At 61.7% G+C, this 16,082-nt stretch overlaps 1 protein-coding gene and 2 long non-coding RNA genes across 3 annotated transcripts; 2 read left to right on the forward strand and 1 right to left on the reverse strand.

The window, feature by feature from the left end:
• Window positions 1–285: 285 nt before the first annotated feature.
• Window positions 286–8,263, forward strand: EXOC3L4 (exocyst complex component 3 like 4). The gene is made up of 12 exons (XM_040641387.1): window positions 286–703; window positions 1,079–1,081; window positions 1,210–1,873; window positions 2,601–2,712; window positions 2,983–3,105; window positions 3,472–3,572; window positions 3,799–3,879; window positions 4,799–4,913; window positions 5,441–5,560; window positions 5,649–5,801; window positions 6,454–6,575; window positions 7,719–8,263. The coding sequence occupies exons 1-12, from the start codon at window positions 286–288 to the stop codon at window positions 7,909–7,911; spliced, it is 2,205 nt and encodes a 734-aa protein (XP_040497321.1). The 3' UTR covers window positions 7,912–8,263.
• Window positions 8,220–13,104, reverse strand: LOC121105199. Its single transcript, XR_005837590.1, has 3 exons — window positions 13,003–13,104; window positions 10,698–10,852; window positions 8,220–8,442 (listed from the first exon to the last, which is right to left on the reverse strand). It is a non-coding gene; the product is annotated as an uncharacterized LOC121105199 (long non-coding RNA).
• Window positions 12,987–14,014, forward strand: LOC121105200. The gene is made up of 2 exons (XR_005837591.1): window positions 12,987–13,124; window positions 13,744–14,014. It is a non-coding gene; the product is annotated as an uncharacterized LOC121105200 (long non-coding RNA).
• The last annotated feature ends 2,068 nt before the right edge of the window (window positions 14,015–16,082 follow it).

A 16,082-nucleotide genomic window follows, 5' to 3' on the forward strand; every position in this document is an offset into this window, starting at 1 on the left:
CTGGGGAAGGTGGTGTCAGGGAAGTTTTCCAGAAGGAAGCAGCTGTCTGCCTCTCAGTGCCAGCTGCAGCCTGCCACAGACAGCTCTGGCCGCCACAGCTGCCTGGTGCTGGCCTGGGGGTCGTCTCCTGGGAGAAGCTTCACTGACCAAGCCCAGCCACGGCTCTGTCAGGCCTCACAGGGTTCTCACGGGGTTTCTGTGCCCATTCCCCAGGGCCGGCCACCACCGCCCCCCACCCCAGGCCACCCGAGCCTCCTTTTCATCTCCAGCTTTTCTGCTACCAAGATGTCACTGGCACGGACAGTGACCTCTGGGCCGGAGCCACACAGCCCCGAGGAGCCTGCAAAGCTGCAGACCCCACCAGTGCGGGGTACTTGGCGGGCAAGCAGTGAGGGTGCGGCCAGCACCCACCGCGAGGACACTCGGCCCGGCCTGGGTACCCTTCGGCGGGCCTTCTCCCGGACAAGCCAGCGGCCCTCAGGCCAGGTCCCCGAGGAGGACCTGGGCCTGTTCCAGCGCGGGTCCCACTTCCTGTTCCGGTCCTTACGGCGGGCCAAGGATAACGGCTCCACTGCTGACCAGTCCCATGCCACTGAGGTGCCAGGGGTGACCCATGGCCCAGAAGTGCCCTCTAGGGTCATGGATGGTCGAAGCCGGCAGTCCTCCGCTGGGGTGGGGCGTAAGGAACTGGAACCCAAGGCAGGTGAGAGCTTCACGAACAGTACTGAGCATGGGGGAAAAGAGGCCAGGGGGGAGCAGCTGGGCGGGGGCTTCCTGACAGGCTGTCCTCCCCAGCCCCCCAGACACCGCCCTGCACGATTGTGTTTTACATTCTCCCAGCATTTCAACCAGGGCAGCGTCCACTGGGCAGCTCAGACAGGTGAGTCAGCAAAGCGAGGCTCGGAGAGGTTAAGTGACTTGCCTCCAGTCTCACAGCCAGGAAGTGGAGAAATGGGATTTGAACCCAGACCTGTACGACTCCAGAACCCTCACCTCTCCACAGCCTTCCACAGCCTGGCTCCTGGCCAAACCAGAGGGACGGACAAGGCCCTGGCCCTCTCAGGTGCCAGGGTCCCAGAGGGTGCAGGGCAGCCATGAGCCCGCAGGGGAGGTCCTGGGGGCTGCCAGGGCAGGACACACGGGAGCTGGGCCCAAAGGCGCTGAGGCCGTACCCCTCACGGCCGCCTTCCTCGCCTGTCCTCGCAAAAGGCAAATCTGTGGCCGACCTCATCACCGAGCGGCACCTGCTGGCGGCCTTCCAACAGCTGCGGCAGCTGGAGGTGCGGCTGGTGGCCGAGAAAGCCTCGCACACCTTCGAGAAGGACCCCACCGGCTTCGCGCGGCGCGCCATGGACCTGTGTCTGCACTATGACGGGCTGGCGGCCGAGATCGGCGCCATCGTGCGCGAAACGCTGGGCCCCGACGGCGTGGACGCGGCCGCGCTCGGGGAGCTGGGCCGCGTGGTGCGCGCGGAGGAGGAGGCGCACCCAGCGCCCCCCGCCGACGGCGACTTCTTGCTCACCCCGCGCCGCTGGCGCCAGCACTGGGAGGACGCGGTGAGGCGGAGCGCGCAGGAGCGCGTGCAGCAGGCGGGCGCTGGGGAGGCTCCGGGGGCAGCCGAGGCCGAGGCCGAGGGCGCGTCGGGCCTGGCCCGGCTTCTGGCCGAGCTCGGCGGCTTGGTGCGCAGCGACCTGCACAAGGTGCGGCAGGAGGTGCAGCCGGCTTACTCGGCCGCCGGCTTCCCGGCGTGGGAGGCCTACCTGCGCGCCTTCCACGGCGCGGTGGCCCAGCGCCTCCAGGAGCTCGCCCAGGACGCCCGGGGCTGCGAGCAGCTCTATGTCCTGCTGGACTGGGCGGCCAATGTCTACGGCAGGTGAGGCCCCAACCAGAGCGCCACGGGGGGCCAGGAGGGGCTGGCCTTGCCCGCCCGGAGACATTTGGGAGCCTGCCTGGCTCTGAGAAGTAGGGGCACCTTTCTTCTTTCTTCCCTGGGAGAGGGCTGGTGTTGGGCGTCAGAGATCCCAGGGACTTTGACATTCCTTTCTTCTTGCTCTGGGCCATGGTACTCTCCCGCCAGGGTTTTCTTAAAGGGCCACGCGTGCCCCCGTGCCTGAGAGCAGGAAAGCCTCTGAGGGGAGTCCAGGGAGAGGGCCTATGCTAGGCGGCAGGGTGCCTGTGCACATTTACAAAAGGGCAGCCCTCCAGGCAGGACACGGCTGTGGCTCACAGACGCTGGGCACGGGTTGGATCTCACCCCCACTCTTCCCTTTGGACGGGCACCTAGGTACAGGGCAGGGCCTGTTGCCAGCTCCCACCCCAGCTCTGCGGTGTGGTGGGGTGGATTACCTTTGCTGCTGGGTACTCCTCAGCTCTGAAGGCCAGAGAGCAGGTGGGAAGAGGGTGACTAAACACTCCTGGGTTCATTAATTTGCTGTGTGGCCTCAGGCAGGTGTTCGTCACTTCTGGACCTCCCTGGTGTGGGCTGGAAAGCGGCACATCTCTGTGCCGTGTGGTGCTTTGTGATGGTGTTAGGCTTTAGCCAGGGGGAAATTGGGGCAGCTACTAGCGCATCGGAGCTCAGCCCCTACCCTGCTTTCCAGTCCTGACTTCCTGGGAGCCCCAGACCTGACTCTGTCCACAGAGCCACTACCCCCACTCCTGGCACCTGCCTTGTGGGCTCGCCTGCAGAATGACTACACCAGCTTCCTAGAGGTGAGGCCGGGGCAGGGCCAGGCCCGAGGGGCATGATCTGGGTTGAATGTGGCGGCCTCACTGTGGGAAGGTAGGGTGCCCGGAATCACCCTGGGTGTGTGGCCCTGGCTCAGGCCTGAGCCACTTCTTACCCTGCGGCCTTTGGCATGGCCTATGCCCCGGCAGGGTGGTGCTTTTCTCCGAGGGTGCATGACAGAGCTCAGGAGGTAGGGGAACTGGGACCTCCTTCTTGGGAGGGTCTCACTGTGCCCCTCTCCCCACCTCTCACAGGCCAAGATCACAAGCTGCTTCGATAGCATCCTGCAGCTAGAGCAGAGTCGTTGGGCAGACGCCAAGCCCCCCGATGTGCTACAGGGCCTCTACCACACGCCGCTGTCCATCGATGTCCACATGGTGAGCCTTGGGAGGAGGGATGTATATTTGGGCCTCTGGTGGTGTTTGGTCCCCCTCGAGGTGAAGACACCCAGTACTATACAGTCCCGTCCCAACCTCCCTTCCCCATTAGCCAAGAGCCTGAGGCCCCCCTGGGGTGGAATCAGGGACCGTGGGTCACATGCCAGCCTGGGAGCCCTGGGGCACAGCACCCAGCTTAGCCAGTGGCCCGTGGATGTGGGGAGTTGGGAGGAGCGGCTGGAAGCTGTAGCTGAGATGGTGAGACACAGCAGGGCAGGCTGGAGACGTCGCTGGGTCACAGGTGGGGGACAGGGGGCATCGGGATCTGGGCTCTGACGTGGGCTCAGGAGGTGGCATTTCTTGCAGCTCGTCGCTGAGCACGTGAAGGCGGCCGGTGCCATCTCCGCGGAACTGGAGGCCACCACCCTGCGCATCTGCACGCGGGCGCTAGGCCTCTTCCTGCCCAGGTGAGGGCACGTGTACCCCCGGGGAGGGGTGGGTGGAGTGGCCAAGGCCGTTGTCCCCAGGGGAGGGCCCAGCCTGTTTGCTCTGAGTCTGAGACCCGGGACAGGTGAGAGGGAGGAGCCTCGTTAGAAGGCCTGGGGGTCTGGGTGGGGACCTGAGCAGAGGGCTGACCCCAGGTCATAGCACCACCAGTAAGGTCCCTAAGGTCTCTGCATACTTCGCCCCCAGGTTTGAAAAGGCTTTTCTAGAGTCGAAGGCGGTGAACGAACCTTATCTGGGCGCCAATATCAACGCCTATGAGGAGCTCAGGTGGGTCTCCGGCTGCAGGGGAGGTGCCCGGCGTGGCCAGCAGGGGGCGCGCGAGCTCGGGGAACCTGGGCGTAGCAGGCTCCCGCTGGGGCAGCAAGCATGGGAGAAGAATCCAGACCCAGCGGTGGTGTTGGGGCCACTTCCCAGAAGGCCTCCATGGATGGCCCCCCTCTCCGCTCCCACCCCGCTGTGAGGTCCTCCCTCCGCCCTTCAGAGCTGAGTTCCTGGAAGGGATGCAGGGAGGAGATTCAACACTCGGCAGAGGCTGAGAAGTTCCAGCCTAACCCGAACCCGAACCCGAACCCTAACCCTTGGGCTCCTTTCTCTCCTCCCTTCATCCAAGTTAGCTATCTTCCTTCTCGGGGACACTCCCTTCTCCAGGAAGCCCTCCCTGACACTCCGTCCGCCCTGCCCACTACCTTGGGGGTGGCACCTGGGTCCCTCTGCCCCCAGAAGGCAGAGGCCCCCCTTTCTGCTGGCAGTGGCTGCCCCCCCTTCTGTGCCTTCAACACCAGGACCAGCTTCAGTGTCCCCCACATGTGGATGCACCAGCGGCTGTGGGCGTGGACGTTGAGCCACCCCGGCTGGGGTCGCATCCCAGCTCTGCCACCTGCTGTCGGTGTGCGGTGTGCGTTGAGATAAGTCACTTCCCTTTTCTGTGCCTCCTTTTGTCATCTGTGAAACAGAGATTGGAGCACCTGCTCCCGAGGGCTGCGTGGGGACTCAGCGCCTTAGAAGGATCATTTCATCTTCAGGGTTATTACCCCATGCAGCCCTGGGGGCCGCCCCTCACATTCTAGTGTAAGCGAATGGAGTTGCCATGGCACCTAGCCTCCATGGCTGTACGCAGGAACTCCTTCCACAGCCTGCTGCTCCTCACCCACTTCCTCCCCTGTCCTGGCCCTTCCCCCCTCCCCAGGACCAGTCTTCTGGCCAGGTTCCCAGGAACCTTTGAAGAGCTGGAGAAACCTCTAGCGGCTGCCACCTATACCTTCCAGAAGCGGCTGCTCCAGGGCCTGCAGTGTGATGTGCAAGTGAGTGGGACTTGTCTCCCCACTTTCCACACCCAGCAGGTGCTCCCTGTGCCCTGGAGCCCGGGGGCCAGTTCAGAGCATTCACATGTCCCCCTGAGTAGCTTCAGGGGTGGTACATTGGGGGGCGGGCAAGGGACCTGAGCTGAGCAGTGAGGTCAGGAGACGCCTCCTTACTTCAGTCTCCACCTCTCGGAGGAGGAACCAGGCCCCTCACCCAGCCCCTCAAGGCCTCCCCAGGCTCCCCTAAGCAAGGCCCACCTAGAGGCTCAAACTCAAACCCTGTCCACTGGAGCTCAGGGCCTGGAGGAGGCATTCCTGCCAAAGGCCTAGTGACGTTCATGGCCAAGAGAGGAGATGTTACCAGGGTGACTTCAGAAGGGAGTCAGCCCCTCCAGAATTTCTTCCTGGGGACAGGGTGTCCCTTGGCCCGAAACGCCCCTGTGGGGAGCCAGGCACTGGGCTCTAAGGAGAGGGTCTGGGGGGGTGGAGGATGCAGTTGGAAGACTCCTGTCCCCCTCTGCTCCCAGCCGCTTTTCAGGGTCCTGTGCACCAAGGCCTGGCTGACACAGGACGTGCTGCAGCCCCTCATGGACAAGGTGGTGGCCTTCGCCCGCCATCTGGAGCACGTGGCCCCACTGCGGGCTCAGGTATCTCAGGGGCACAGGGCTCTGGTGGAAACGCGCCCTGGGCTGGGGCCACCAGCTTGGACCCTGACCCTGCTGTCTGACCGCCCAGGAGACCCTGCAGGAGGTGCACCGGTACGTGGTCCGTGAATACCTGGCCCAGGTGTTGAGGCCGCGTGAGCGGTTCCGCGGTGAGGAGCGCATGACCAGCTCCCAGAAGATGGGCCTCGACGCCCAGGCCATTGGTGACACTTTCCAGGGCTTGGTAGGAGCATCAACTGAGGGCCCCCGTGCTCGCCTCCTCTAGGGCCTCCACCGGCACCCCCATTCTCGTTTTAGTGGCCTCCGTAAGCGCCCCCGCAGGGTGGGCTTTGCCAGAAGTGGTTCTCCTCGCTCTCCATCAACCAGGAGGGGGATTGGGAGTTCTGGCAGAGCGTGGTGAGGCCAGGTGGAGGCCATCTCCATATATTTGCATAGGGTTGGTGGGGTGAGGAGGGAAGGGGCGGGCCCCTGGGGGGCTTTTCCAGCACCCCGACCCAGCCTTTGGAGCTGAGGCACTTCCTCTATACACACACACAGCCCTTATCTGGGCTCTTGGTCCCCCACCTGCTGTAGGATTCCGGGCAGTACTTCCGGGCTGGAGTCTCAGTTTACCCATCTGAGCAGAGATGGGAAGACATCTCTGCACTGTATTGTGGGAAGGGAAGATGAATATTGGGCTGTGGCTGAGTCCACAACGCTGATGCCTGAGTCCCCTTCCACCACACATGCAGGAGGCAGTCACAGCGGGGACGCGGTGGGGGCTGCGACTGGGTGGGGGAGGAGTGGTGGCTTGCGGTGCCCTAGTGGAGAAGTTGCAGGCACGGGAGGCAAGGAGGCTCCCAGGGGAGGTGGCACTTGTTTCCGTATCTCCGCAGGGCTCTGAGGCCACGTGGCTGGACCAGGCTATCCCGTGTGTGGCTGACATACTGGGCGAGACTTACAAGGAGGACATCCGGAGGCACCTGGAGACACTCATCGGGAGCTACCCTGACATCAGGTCCGTTACCCACCTGCTCCCTCACTGGGCGCGAGGACGGAGCGCCGCCAGGCCCTGGGGGCAGAGGGGGGAGTCGGGGGATTGGTGCCTTCAGAGGGTCCCTGTGGCTCCAGGTGGGCAGGTGATGAACCACGGGGAGGCACAGATGGTTCTGGTGCAGAGGGGAGCTGCTGAGCAGGTGGGGTGGGCGCCCCCTGCAGGCTACTATGTGCAGGTGCGTAGGGAACTGGGGACCATGGCCCCGGGCAGGGGCGGGCCAGAGGAGCAAGGAGCAGGGGCTGCCCCTCCTTCAGAAGCTATTCTTGGCCATTTTTCTTCAGTGCGGAGGGGTGAGGAGGCCCCTCGAGCCGGGGGGGGGGGATGGCTGGGGTCTGGGCCCCTCCTTGGGCATCAGACCATGGAGACAAGTACCCATCCGCCAGTCTGAAGGGGAGGCGTGGTCCCCTCTGTGAGAAAGCCCTACTGGGAGCCCAGAGACTCCTGACACCCGGCCAGGAGGAAGGAGGCTTTGATCCCGGGGTGTGTGTTGGGGGGGAATGGTGAGTCATCGATTCCGTGGAAATTCCAGCCCGAATCTTTCCGTAGCCTTGGAGATTCCACGATGGGGAGGCCACAGAGAGCCCCCCTCAGGAAAGCTCTTTTCACCAGCCCGGACTGTCTCTGCCTTTGGCTGGAAACGACTACCCCCTCATGGTGCAGGGGGTTCCCCCCTGGTGCCTGGGGTTCCCCTACGCTCCAGATGCTGCTGGGCCATGGCAGCCTCCTCTCTCCCTGCCGCCTGCCTGTGGCTCCCCGCACAGTGCTTTAGGGAAGAGGCCTGGGACAGCTCCTGGCCTGGACCTGCTCCCCTTGAGGCCGTGTCACTCCTTCGCTCACTCTTCCACTGTTGCTTGAACCTCAGCTTAGACTGTTTTCCCTGATGGGCATGCCCCTTCCCCTCCCCACCCAGCTCAGCACCCTTGGAGCCCCAGCCACCCTGTCCAGGGGCACTGCTCCCCCTGGCCTCGGTCATTCTTGGCCTTTCTCAGGCCAGGCTGCAGGAATGCTGGGTGCCCCTGTACTTGAGCCCAGGGATTCCCCTCACTCAGGGTTGGGACTGCCACCGGGGCTGTTGGGCCTGCAGCGCGGGGCGTGTCTTTGTAGGCGGGACCATGTGCGGGCCATCTTGGCGCTTCGCCGGCTGGGCCACCGGCGGAACCAGCGACTCCTGCAGCACGCGCGGGACCTGCTGCGGGCAGCGGCCAAGGCAGCGGGCTCTGGGGCTGCTGGGGGCCACGTGCTCTTCGAAGAGATCGAGGTGCCTACCTCCGTGGATGTGCTGCTGACCTGCATCTAATGCTCCTGGGTCTGGGGGTGCGGTGGGCCTCAGGTGGGGGCTGCACTAGCTGGAGGGCCAGCGCTGTCACCTGGGCATGAAGCCCCAAGCTGGGAGCCCAGAGAGGCACGCTCAGCCCTGCCCCAACCTGAAGCCCGCCCGTAAGGGCTCTCCGTGCTCAGCCAGGCCAGCTGCTCACCCGCAGAAGAAAAGAGGCATTTCAGGCATTTGTGGGGGAGTGTTCGGGGCGGCGGAGGTTCCTCTCGGTACTGCCCACCAGGGAAGGCCTCCCTGCCTAACTGTCCGGCACCACCCCCAGTCTGAATGTGAAGAACCGAGTATTTATTTTTAAAATAAAGGTGAATTAAATGGTGCCTCCCTAAAGAAGGGCGGGCCCGAGTTGGTGGGAGCAGAAGGTGTGGGTTCCCATGGAGCAAGGGGTCAGGATGGAAGGTTCTGTGGTGACTCCATTTGGTTGATGGCCCTTTCCTGCCCATTGTACAAATGGGGAGACTGAGGCAGGTCCAGAGCTGGGAAGGCCTGTGTCTGTGGCTGCAGAGAAAACAGTCTTTGACCCTGGGATCCTGGCCTCATGTGCAAATGAACCTCACCCAGCAGGGGTGGGCACTGTTCTGTCCTGTTCTAAACAGGCCTGGGCTCCTGGGAGACAAGAAAAGGCCAAGGCAGTTCTGCAGCCTGAAGTATTTGGGTTAGATGTGAGAGGGACTTCCCAGCAGGGCAAGTGTCACCGATGGAGTATGTGTGGGGGCTGCTGATCCTGCTGGTCTCAGCTCTGCAGGCAGGGTTGCAAAGAGATTGCTCCGGTGTGCACCTGTTACCCCTCCCCGCCCCCCTTCTCTCCCAGGAGGCTGGCACTGGGATTTGACTCCCGCGTCCTGGCAAGGCTACAGGGAAACTCACTTGCCTGGGCAGCCTCTAGCTTGCCAGGGAGGCTGAGCATTGAGATGGTGGGGGGACACTGAGACAGGCAGCCGGGAGTGCCTTCCCACCACCCTTCTGCGGCAGACCACCGTCACTCTGAGCCTGACCTTGACCACGGCAGTGGTGGGGGGCAAGTGACTGCAGGTGGGCCAAGGTTCTAAGAACCCAATGAAGTTGAGTCTCCTGAGCATGGGGCGATGGTCCGAACAGCCTGCAGGCCCAGGATGGGGGGGTTAGGACTGTCCCGCCTCCCCCTGGGCCCACCTCCCCACACCTCAAACGGCCAGGGGCAGTGCTCGGGCAGGTCTTCCACAGCCCATATGCCAGGGCTGGAGGATAGAGCCAGATCTGAGTGTAGTCGGGGTCCTGAAGGGAGAGGAAGCAGGTACTAGGGGCAGCCCCCTCCATGAACACAAGGGGGCTGGGGGTCAGGGGTGGGGAGGGAGGAGGCTGAGGGGGTGTCCAGACCTCCCTAAGCAGGGAACCCAGTGGGGTGGGGTGGGCGGGGCAGGACTGGAGAGGTTGCGGTTCAGTTCACGGGCCCCCGGCCTGGGGTGAGGGGTGGGGGGGGGGAGCAGAACTTGTCCCAGCACTGCCGCTGACAAGCGGTCATCGTGTCTTTCCGCTGTGGGGAAACTGAGGCCCACAGAGGGTGGAGATTGCTGCCCGCCAGGCCCCAGCACAGGTAGCCTGAGACCCTCACAACCAGGGGGAAGGGAGGTGTCAGAGGGGCGCTGCCTGGGTGGGGTGGGTGTAGGAGGGCTGGATCAGACCCTGGCCAGGTTCTCCCTAGGGAGCCCATACTCCGTGTTGGAGCCCCCATCCCCTCGTGGATGTCTCCTGCCGCAGCCCCTGGCCCTGACCCTGACCCTAACAGGCCTGGCTCTGCCTGAGCCCCTTGGCTGGAGGCTGAGGGTCCTGGGGCTGGGTTTCCAAGACAGGCTGCAGAGGTGGGGAGGGGTTCAGTCCCAGCCAGGAGACAGCAGGCAAATTCCTTTACTTCCCTGTGCCTCTGTTTCCCTAGCCGTGAAATGGGGTGCTGTCTGTGCTCCCCACGCATAGGAGGCTGAAGTATAAGCCAGCCTGAAATTCAGACCCCTGGCCCTCCTGTAACCCCATGTGCCCAGGGTCTGGCCAGACCATAGTCTGCAAAGAGAAGCTAAGCAGTCCCCCATGCAGGAGTGGGGGGCTCTGACGGGTAGCGAAGCCTGAGGTCGGTGGGGTCAGGGGAGGCTGCCCAGGAGAAGGCTGGGGAGAGGCGCCGAAGCTAGGGAGCCTCTCTCTGACAGAAGCTTCCTGCCTCAGGGGAAAGGTCCATTCGGAGACCCAGGGCCATCTTCCTGAGCGTGTCTGGGCCTGGAGACAGGAAGTCAGGTTTTCCTGGCCGGAACCTTCATGCCCAGGCACGTATGTGCGCCTCGTGTGTGTTCCTGTGAGCCTAGCAGGGTCTGGACACTGGGGCTGGCTTCCCGAGGCTAAGTGGGGATGAGCGGGAAGCCGAACAGCAGGCCCTGTGGGGGCGGAGTCAGGAAAGCTGGGGCCCAGAGGTGGGCCAGACCAAGGGAGCCGGACTCTGGCCATTGACCATCCTGCCCCTGACCCTCCCGTTCTCCCTGCCCACCAGGTCCTAGGAGGCCTTGCCACGAGTCTAGCATATTTCCTTGGCCATCCTGTTGTCCAGGCCAAGCGTGGGGGAGGGGCAGGCCCTCAGAGGGCAGCTTCCGGACTTGTGGGCCAGGTTGTCTGGCTGATAAGGAAGCATGTGTGCGTGTGTTCCTGCAGTGGGCCTGCGGATGGAGGGGCCGTGCCCAGTGTCTGCATTCCCCTAGTGGAGCAGGACATCCTATTTGGGTCCTGGGCCTTACCAGCTGATCCCTGGTCTCGTCTCCGCCTGGCTACCCGCGTTCTCCCGCGTGGCTCCCTGCTCTTTCCTCTCCAGTTCAGCTTGCCTTCCTCAATGCCCACACTTCCTGGGGCTCCTTCATGGACTGGGGGTTGCTTCTGGTCCCTGGCCCTGAGCCTGTGGGGAAAACAAGGCCCCCTCTGAGCAGTTTTTGGGACTGTAGCCCAGCCTGGGGAGGGCAGTGAGAAAGCGCAGAGGGGCATCCTGCCCAAGGCAGAGGGCTCAGGTCCAAGCTGTGGCTTGCCAGTCCTTCTGCCAGCCCAAAGACAGTCCTGGGGTGTCGGGAGGGGACCTGAGTGTCACCTAGGAACCTAGTCCTGGCTCAACCTGGGACTTGTGCCTCTGTGGGTACCTCTCCTTGCTGGTCCCCTGGTGCTTGGGCCCGGCTCCCCCCTCAGCGTGTCCTCTCTGTGCCTGCACAGTCTCTCCCTCTTCCTTGCTTGCCTGGCGACCCCAGCCCCTTCCTTCCCGGCCCCACACCTCGTGGGGTCAGCATCCTCATTGGCCAGGATGTGGTCCTTGCAGGTCCCCCCCTCTGCAGGGGAGGGGAGGGGAGGAGGCTGCAGCGTTCCCAGGGTCACCCCCATCCCCATCTCATTTCCTTCCTTTGCTACCACAAGGTCCCTTCGGGAACTCAGCAGGCTGGAGGGGCCCCTCTCCCAGCTCTGTCGGCCCTTCTCCAGCCAGTCCACGTGGAGTGCTGGGCAGTGGGCCTGCGCGGAGTTCTGGTGAGACAGGCCTTGGGTCTGGGGGAATCAGCACCCGCACCCTCCCCCCAGGCGGTGCAGGCCCTCCTTGGAGAGAAGATGTGCTGGGGGCCGGGAGCTCCCATGGGTGAGTGCTGCCAGGGTCTCGGCCTGGCCTCCCTGGGCCCCCTCCTCTGGTGAAATGGTTGGAGGTGATGAACCCTGGATAAGTCAAACCCACCCCTGGGTCCGCTCCTCTCCTGGGACCCATGGGGCCTGGAGTAGACATTTCAAAGACTTTCCTCCTTGCAGGGATTCCCATACTGTGTCTGCACACATAACTCCCCACCTTAGTGGCCTTTAAAATGTAGTTTTTAGATGTTTTCGGTGTTTAACCCTCACAATGTTTTGGATAGCGACACCATCACACGGCACAGAATTTTAAAAGTGCAAAAAGGTTATAAGGGGAGATGCCTCCTTATTTCCATCCCTCGTGTCCTTCCCCAGAAGCAGCCAGGGCCCCTTACAGGGTAAGAAGCAATGCTCATCCAAGGAATATTCGTGAACAACGAAGTGTCAGGCACTGGTGAAGCACCTGCTTTTGCCCGAGGTGGTTGGGTTGGGGGAACGGGGCCGTCCTTCTTGAGCCCCGTGAAAGCAAATGATGAAGAACCCCAATGCTCTTACACCGATAGAACCCTCAAGTGATGGAATCTCGGGATCTTGGGAAAGAGGAATGTCATGGGAAGTCCTGCTGTTTCTGGGGCAAGCTGTGTGTGCTCACAGACTTATGGCTTTCCTCCTTCCCGTGGATTCGGTGCAGGGGTTAAGAATCATCTTCTGGATCTAGACACCTCTGGGCTGGGACCCCAGCTCTACGCCTTCCTAGCGGTGTGATTTTGGGCAAGTTACTCTGCCTCTCTGGGCTCTATCTCCAGGTGTAAAATGGAGAGCATTCCGTGAGAAAATGCAATGTGGTGCTGGCTGAGGGCCTGGCGAAGAGTTGGCCCTCCCCCCCCCAGAGGGGCATTATTGTTTTGTAAGAGCACCATTTCCTATAACCCTTTCCTGCAACTTCCCAAGCCTGTGCCACCTCCATTTCCAAGAAAGAAGATCGAGGCCTGAGGGATGGAGCCCCGGGTCTAAAAACACAGCTGATGGCACTCCCCAGGGGCCAGGTGGTCTTCATGCCTCAGCCCCCACCATGACGCCTTCCTTCTCCAAAGTCCAGAAGCCCAGAGCAGATGGGTGTCCTGTCTTATCAGAGGAGGAGTTCCCAACATCCAGGCCCTGAGGGGTTTGGGGGCAGCCTCGTTCCCCTCCTGGCCTGGCCAAGCCCCCGCAATGCTGGGATTCCCAGGGAGCTCCTGCCAAGTCACAGACTTGCCTCTGTCATTGGGTGGGGCCTGATGGAGAGCAAGGCTCCTCAGCCATTTTCCCGGAAATCAAGCCACAAAGAGAAAACCCCCAGGGCAGCCCCAGGCCTGAAGAGGTGGGAGCTGAACTTGGCCCCCTTGCACCATCAAGGGCGCCCAGCTTGAGGTGGGCCAGGCTCCTGGGACTCTTGCAGAAGCCACTTACCCTCACCTCAGTTTCTCCAGCTGCCAGACACAGACAGGACTGGGTGGCCTGGCTTCCTCGGGAGAAGGGGAGGAGCTGCGTGGCTGAAGGGAGGGGCGCTCTCTGTTGGTAAACATGCCGTGGTGAGTGCCCTCATGGGCAGGGATGCCCTGTGAGGGAGGTTCCTGGTCAGCTGTCCTGGCCATCCCGTGGTCCATGGGGAGGTCAGCAGACCCCGGCTGAGGTCCGGTGCGGCTTCAAATACCCCGGAGCAAGTGACTTCCCCTTTTGGGGAAGGCCGGGTGGCAGCAGGGACACAGCCTCAAGGCCTCAAACTTTGTGTCCACTTACCACTCTGAGACTCAGTTTCTTCATCTGTCACCAGGGGATACAACGGTTCTGCCCAGTGCAGCTGGAGAGTAGGGCATCCCGGGAAACAAGGCCCTAGGAGGGACCCCGGGGCTGGGAAGTAAAGGAGGAAGCAGGCCCGGCTTGGGGCGGTGGGAAGTGCAAGTCATCTCTCAGAGGGAAGTGGGCCTGGCCATGGGGGAGGGCTCTGTGATATCCTGGAATGCCCTCGTCTCCCAGTCCTGGGGAGCCCGCCCCATGGGCAACACTGCCCTCGTGACCAAGGCACCCTGGCCAGAGCCTCCTGGCGTAGCGGGCCCAGTGACCCACAGGCCCCTCGTGCCCTTGAAATGCCCTCCCAGGCCTTTGCACCTGCTGATGCCTGCACAAACCGCCCCCTCCTTCTGCCTGCAGCGTCCCCCTGTTCCGGGAGCTGTTCTCCAGCAAGGCTCTCGGGCAGCCAGAGACAGAAAACAGGGAGAGCCACTACTCACACGCACACCGCCCTGTATTGTTCTCTGAGGCCTGAGGGATGCAGCCGGAGTGGGCCCCACCTGCTGCCCCACGGGCTGAACGTGAAGACTCAAGTAATTGACGGAACAAGTCATTGACCAAAGAGACTGGGAATATTTTTTTTTCAAAGACGAAAAAGAAGTGGAGGGCAGTAACACCTCCCGTTTTTGCATCTAAGCTCTCTGCTCTGGTCTGCTCTGTGTCTGACTTAAGTATATCAAGCTGCATTTCAGACGTTGATCGTCACTGGGGCAGAAGCAATATAGCGCGGTGCTTACTGACGGTGCCCCAAGCTCCATGCCGACTGGCACGCGACTGAACCTCTCCGTGCCTCAGTTTTCCTCATCTGTGAAAAGGGGAGATTTAAGGAGCACCCAATTCCTAAGATGGTCTGACAAAATCAGTTAATGCACGCAAAGCATTAGAACAGAGTGCGGCCCCTGCGGGGGTCAACCAAAGACAGCTGTCTCCCCACAGAATTGAAAGCAGGGTCTTAAAGAGGTGTTTGCTCACCGATGTTCAAAGAGCATTATTCACAGGAGCCAAGAGGTGGCAGCAACCCCAGTATCCACTGACAGACAAACAATGGAATATTATTCACTCTTAGAAAGGAAGGAAAATCTGACACCTGCCATAACAGGGACGGACCTTGGGAGCATTACGCTGAGTGCAATAAGCCAGTTACAAAAGGACTAATACTGTTAGGATTCCACTTCTATGAGCTACTTAGAATAGTCTAATTTATAAAGTGAAAGTACAACAGTGATTGCCAGGGGCTGGGGGGGGAAGGAAAGGGGAATTAGAGTTGAGTAAGTTCGGAGTCTTATTCTTGCAAGGTGAGAAATGTTCTGGAGACGGATCGTGGGGATGGTTGCGTAATATCGTGAATGTCCCTGAGCTGTATGCCTAAAAAGGTCAATATGGTAAATTTGGTTCTGTGTATTTTATCACAGTTCAAAAAACCAGTCCACTGTGATGTCTGAGCAGAGGGCAGGGAGGCCCTCGCACATGTGTCCCGGGCTTCGGAGGCCCTGGTTGCCTGTGAGGAGCTGGCCACTGCTCCGGGCCCAGTGCGGGCACACTTGACTTCGGGGCTGGCCTGGGGAGGTCTGCTGCCAGTCGGCTTCTGCCTGCTGTCCTCTCTTCCAGGTGGCTTGGTCTCCTCTGCCCATTCCCTGGGGAGATGGCAAATGGGACAGCAGCTGGCCAGGAACACTCCCAACCAGCATCTGATGCTCATTTCCTGCTGGGGGTGGAATTCTTGGCTGGCCTTTGGCTCCCTCTGGAAGCGTCTGGCCTCTTGAGGATGATTTCCTCTTCTATCACGAGGGGTGAGGGTAGCGCCTGCCCCGCTGGCTACCAGGCCTTGGCCCTCTGTGCAGCCTGGTTTGCAGAGGATTTCCCTTGTGTTGGGGGCTCCATGGAGCTGACCCCTGACCCTCCTATCTAAACTCAGGGAAAGGGGAAGTGACTGGTGCAAGCCCAAAGGAGAAGGCAACGTTTCCCTACTCCTGGCTGTGGCTCAGGGTGAGGCCATGGAGAGGGAGCCCAGGCAGCCTGGGCATCGGGGGACAAGGTCGGCTGCCCAGCACCTGCCCTGTGAAGTGTCCTTCCTGCCCCCGCTGATCAGAATCCTGGGCTCTAAGGGGATGGTGGGATCTGCAGGCCTGACCACCACACACCCCCATGACTCAGAAAGCTTCAGATTCTCCAGTGATTTCCCAATCCGTTTGGGGTGAGAAGAGGAGACCTGGCTGGAAAGCGTGGGGATTGCACAATGAGGCCGCAGCAGGCAGTTACAGAGGCAATGAGCCAGGACCCCTTGCTTCCCATCCTCATTGCCCCTATGTCACTGGATGAATTTGGGGACCTGGCTTTAGTCTCCCCATCTGTTCACTGGGGAGCAAATGCAATGACCCTCCCACCCTGGGTCACTGTGGCTCTGTGAGCTCATCTGAAAACTGTCACCCCGCAACCCCCTCATCTTACTGCCACTTCCTGACGTCCCCTTCCTCCTCCCCACAAGGCTCCCCAGGGACAGGATTATGGCCAAGCCCAAACCTGGCACTTGACTACCTACCACTCCCAAGGAGGAAGAGGAAGTTCTCAGTCCCAAGGGGCACTCCCAGCTGCCCCCCCAGCCCCCCACTCCCAGGCCTCAGAGATCTGTGCCCAGCTGACAGGGGGAGCAGGGAATCCACGGGAAGGGAGAGACCAAGGGTAGGGACAAACAAAGGCAT

Source organism: Ursus maritimus, unplaced genomic scaffold (genome assembly GCF_017311325.1).
Source record: "Ursus maritimus isolate PB19 unplaced genomic scaffold, ASM1731132v1 scaffold_25, whole genome shotgun sequence".
In the NCBI taxonomy this organism is placed as follows: domain Eukaryota; kingdom Metazoa; phylum Chordata; class Mammalia; order Carnivora; family Ursidae; genus Ursus; species Ursus maritimus.